This window comes from Coregonus clupeaformis, chromosome 40, assembly GCF_020615455.1.
Source record: "Coregonus clupeaformis isolate EN_2021a chromosome 40, ASM2061545v1, whole genome shotgun sequence".
NCBI classification, from domain to species: domain Eukaryota; kingdom Metazoa; phylum Chordata; class Actinopteri; order Salmoniformes; family Salmonidae; genus Coregonus; species Coregonus clupeaformis.
Genome location: NC_059231.1, coordinates 9,454,261 through 9,459,260, shown reverse-complemented (window position 1 = coordinate 9,459,260; position 5,000 = coordinate 9,454,261). Strand labels below are relative to the sequence as shown.

Here is a 5,000-nt window from a genome sequence, read left to right as displayed (position 1 = left end):
GAGAGTCTCGGAATCTGACGACTGAGTCACTGGGTGCGTCCCAAAAGTAGTCAACAGTAGTCAAAGTTGTCAACAGTAGTCAAAAGTAGTCAACAGTAGTTAACAGTAGTCAAAAGTAGTCAACAATAGTCAACAGTAGTCAACAGTAGTCAACAGTAGTCAACAGTAGTCAACAGTAGTCAAAAGTAGTCAAAAGTAGTCAACAGCAGTCAACAGTAGTCAACAGTAGTCAAGAGTAGTCAAAAGTAGTCAACAGTAGTTAACAGTAGTCAAAAGTAGTCAACAATAGTCAACAGTAGTCAACAGTAGTCAAAATTTGTCAACAGTAGTCAACAGTAGTCAACAGTAGTCAACAGTAGTCAAAAGTAGTCAAAAGTAGTCAACAGCAGTCAACAGTAGTCAACAGCAGTCAACAGTAGTCAACAGTAGTCAAGAGTAGTGAAAAGTAGTCAACAGTAGTCAACAGTAGTCAAAAGTGGTCAACAATAGTCAACAGTAGTCAAAAGTAGTCTAAAGTAGTCAAAAGTAGTCAATAGTAGTCAACAGTAGTCAAAAGTAGTCAACAGTAGTCAAAAGTTGTTAAAAGTTGTCAACCGTAGTCAACAGTAGTCAAAAGTGGTCAACAGCAGTCAACAGTAGTCAACAGTAGTCAACAGTAGTCAAAAGTAGTCCAAAGTAGTCAACAGTAGTTAACAGTAGTCAAAAGTAGTCAACAATAGTCAACAGTAGTCAACAGTTGTTAAAAGTAGTCAACAGTAGTCAACAGTGGTCAACAGTAGTCAAAAGTAGTCAAACGTAGTCAACAGCAGTCAACAGTAGTCAACAGTAGTCAACAGTGGTCAGCAGTAGTGAAAAGTAGTCAACAGTAGTCAACAGTAGTCAAAAGTAGTCAACAATAGTCAACAGTAGTCAAAAGTAGTCCAAAGTAGTCAAAAGTTGTCAACGGTAGTCAACAGTAGTCAAAAGTAGTCAACAGTAGTCAAAAGTTGTTAAAAGTTGTCAACCGTAGTCAACAGTTGTCAACAGTAGTCAACAGTAGTCAACAGTAGTCAACAGTGGTCCAAAGTAGTCAAAAGTAGTCAACAGTAGTCAACAGTAGTCAAAAGTAGTCAACAGTAGTCAACAGTGGTCAAAAGTTGTCAAAAGTTGTCAACAGTAGTCAACAGTAGTCAATAGTAGTCAACTGCAGTCAACAGTAGTCAACAGTAGTCAACAGTAGTCAAAAGTGGTCAACAGTAGTCAAAAGTGGTCAATAGCAGTCAACCGTAGTCAACAGCAGTCAACAGTAGTCAACAGTAGTCAACAGCAGTCAACAGTAGTCAACAGTAGTCAGCCGTAGTCAACCGTAGTCAACAGCAGTCAACAGTAGTCAACCGTAGTCAACAGCAGTCAACAGTAGTCAACAGTAGTCAACAGCAGTCAACAGTAGTCAACAGTAGTCAACAGCAGTCAACAGTAGTCAACAGCAGTCAACAGTAGTCAACAGTAGTCAACAGCAGTCAACAGTAGTCAACAGCAGTCAACAGTAGTCAACAGTAGTCAACAGTAGTGCACTAAATAGGGAATAGGAGGAGAGGGACCCTAAACCTCAGAGGGAGCAGTGACAGACGCAGACAGGAGTGTGTGTATGAGTGTGTGTGTGTGTGTGTGTATGTATGTATGTGTGTGTGTGTGTGTGTGTGCTTGTGTGTGCTTGTGTGTGCTTGTGTGTGTGTGTGTGTGTGTATGTATGTATGTGTGTGTGTGTGTGTGTGTGCTTGTGTGTGCTTGTGTGTGCTTGTGTGTGTGTGTGTGTGTGCTTGTGTGTGTGTGTACTTGCGTGTGCTCGTGTGTGTGTGTGTGTGTGCGTGCAAGCTTGTGTGCACGCATATCCCCCACCTTGGCACAGTTGGTCAGTGTGTGTGTGTGTGTGTGTGTGTGTGTGTGTGTGTGTGTGTGTGTGTGTGTGTGTGTGTGAGTGTGTGTCTGTGTGTGTGTGTCTGTGTGTTCCCCATACCTTAGGGTGGTTGGTCTTGCTGTCCAGTATAAAGGTCCAGTCCTTCCCCGTCAGGCTGTGAGACACGCGGTACTTCCTGACGAAGGCCCTGTTCTCAGCTGAGGTGCTCCCCTCCACACTCCTCGCCCCCTGGGTGATGACGCCTCGCACTGTCTTAGGGACCCCCAAGTCCACCTGGATCAAAACAAATCAAATCCAACTTTACCTAAAGTGCATTTAAAATCGCAACACACTTTACAGCACTTTACAGTGGGAACACTAAAAGCTAAGACAAACATTGTTTCTGGGTTGGCCAGTGTGAAAAGGTAATGTTGTATACCTGGAGCCACTCCTCCCCGGCCAGAGGCTGCGTTGGGCTGGGGGACCATCCTGACCTGCTGGCTACCAGTCTGGCTGTCCCCATGGAGCCGTGGATATCCCTCGTGGAGGACGCTGTGATCTGGGAGTCAGGCAGAAGGCCGGACAGCATCCCCTGCATCTCAGAACACGGAGCGTCTGGAGGGGAGTATGAATTTATTCATTTTATTGAACACATTTAAAATATATCTAGGGCCGGTTTCCTGGACACAGATTCAGCCTAGTCCTGGACTAAGAAGCCTGTTCAATAGAGATTCTCCATTCAGCAGGCCCATAGAGTTGCCTCAGCCTGTTATATAGAGATAGAGAAGGGGAGGTTAGGGGACGTGGAGGTTAGGGGTAGGGGAGGTTAGGGGTAGGGGAGGTTAGGGGTAGGGGAGGTTAGGGGTAGGGGGAGGTTAGGGGTAGGGGAGGTTAGGGGGAAGGGGAGGTTAGCGGTAGGGGAGGTTAGGGGGTAGGGGAGGTTAGGGGTAGGGGGAGGTTAGGGGAAGGGGAAGGGGCGTTAGGGGAAGGAGGTTAGGGGGAAGGGAAGGTTAGGGGGAAGGGGAGGTTAGGGGGAAGGGGAGGTTGGGGGGAAGGGGAGGTTAGGGGGAAGGGTAGGTTAGGGGTAGGGGAGGTTAGGGGGAAGGGGAGGTTAGGGGTAGGGGAGGTTAGGGGGAAGGGAAGGTTAGGGGGAAGGGGAGGTTAGGGGGAAGGGGAGGTTGGGGGGAAGGGAGGTTAGGGGGAAGGGTAGGTTAGGGGTAGGGGAGGTTAGGGGGAGGAGGTTAGGGGTAGGGGAGGTTAGGGGGAAGGAGGTTAGGGGGAAGCGGAGGGGAGGTTAGGGGGAAGGGAGGTGTAGGGGGAAGCGGAGGGGGAGGTTAGGGGGAAGGGAAGGTTAGGGGGAAGGGGAGGTTAGGGGGAAGGGGAGGTTAGGGGGAAGGAGGGGGAGGTTAGGGGGAAGGGGAGGTTAGGGGGAAGCGGAGGTTAGGGGAAGGGGAGGTTAGAGGTAGGGGAGGTTAGGGAAGGGGAGGTTAGGGGGAAGGGAGGTTAGGGGTAGGGGAGGTTAGGGGTAGGGGAGGTTAGGGGTAGGGGAGGTTAGGGGTAGGGGAGGTTAGGGGGGAAAGGGAGGTTAGGGGTAGGGGAGGTTAGGGGTAGGGGAGGTTAGGGGAAGGGAGGTTAGGGGAAGGGGAGGTTAGAGGTAGGGGAGGTTAGGGGTAGGGGAGGTTAGGGGGAAGGGAGGTTAGGGGTAGGGGTAGGGGAGGTTAGGGGTAGGGGAGGTTAGGGGGAAGGGAAGGGGCGTTAGGGGAAGGGAGGTTAGAGGTAGGGGGAGGTTAGGGGTAGGGGAGGTTAGGGGGAAGGGGAGGTTAGGGGAAGGGGAGGTTAGGGGTAGGGGAGGTTAGGGGTAGGGGGAGGTTAGGGGTAGGGGAGGTTAGGGGGAAGGGGAGGTTAGGGGGAAGGGGAGGTTAGGGGTAGGGGAGGTTAGGGGTAGGGGGAGGTTAGGGGGAAGGGAGGTTAGGGGTAGGGGAGGTTAGGGGGAAGGGAGGTTAGGGGTAGGGGAGGTTAGGGGAAGGGAGGTTAGGGGGTAGGGGAGTTTAGGGGGAAGGGGAGGTTAGGGGAGGGGAGGTTAGGGGGAAGGGGAGGTTAGGGGAAGGGGAGGTTAGGGGTAGGGGAGGTTAGGGGTAGGGGAGGTTAGGGGAAGGGGAGGTTAGGGGTAGGGGAGGTTAGGGGTAGGGAGGTTAGGGGGAAGGGGAGGTTAGGGGTAGGGGAGGTTAGGGGTAGGGGCGGTTAGGGGGAAGGGGAGGTTAGGGGTAGGGGAGGTTAGGGGTAGGGGAGGTTAGGGGAAGGAAGAAAAGAGAGATGGGTAATGAGCATTGAGGAAGACTGACGTTGACATTTCAAGGCTAGTGAGATCAATGTTTCATGTTGTTCTGTCACAGCAGTCGGCTTCAACAAACACAAGCCACTCTTTCTCTTTCTATGTGTCCCAAATGGCACCCTTTGCCCTATATAGCACACTGCTTTTGACCAGGGTCCATAGGGCTGTAACTTAAAACAGAGTGGGCATCTAAAGCACCTCCCAAACACAATCATTTACTAATACTCAGGGAATAGAGCTGTTTTCCCTCCCTCACACAATCCTTTACTAGTGATCAGGGAATAAAGCTGTTTTCTCTCCCTCACACAATCCTTTACTAGTGATCAGGGAATAAAGCTGTTTTCTCTCCCTCACACAAGGTGTGAAAATGAAAAAGGTGTTAAAAATAAAGGTTGATTGTGGTGTAGGTCTCTGACACAAGGATGAAAGAGAGAGAGAGAGAGAGAGAGAGAGAGAGAGAGAGAGAGAGAGAGCGAGAGAGAGAGAGAGAGAGAGAGACAGAGAGAGAGAGAGAGAGAGAGACATACAGACAGAGACAGAGACAGAGACAGAGACAGAGACAGAGACAGAGACAGAGACAGAGACAGAGACAGAGACAGAGACAGAGACAAAGACAGAGACAGAGACAGAGACAAAGACAGAGACAGAGGGACACAGCCAGCCCTCATCCCAGAGAACAGCTGATGACAGGTCAGTGACTGAATGTTTTAGGTCTTCCTGTATGGGTCTGCCACACCCTGTAGCCTATGGCTGGCATCCCTGCTATGTGTGTGTGGGCGGTGAGTGTGTGGG

The 5,000-nt window shown here is 50.3% G+C and overlaps 1 protein-coding gene across 3 annotated transcripts in view; it reads right to left on the bottom strand.

Annotated features, from left to right (window-relative positions):
* nrp2b (neuropilin 2b) overlaps nucleotides 1-5,000 on the bottom strand; it is a 216,114-nt gene that overhangs the window by 80,897 nt on the left and 130,217 nt on the right. For all 3 annotated transcript variants that reach the window (XM_045212068.1, XM_041868869.2, XM_041868870.2), the window contains exons 9-10: nucleotides 2,316-2,491; nucleotides 1,997-2,170 (exon numbers count right to left, since the gene is read on the bottom strand). In XM_045212068.1, the coding sequence (XP_045068003.1) occupies nucleotides 1,997-2,170; nucleotides 2,316-2,491 (350 nt within the window). The remainder of the gene's footprint in view (nucleotides 1-1,996; nucleotides 2,171-2,315; nucleotides 2,492-5,000) is intronic.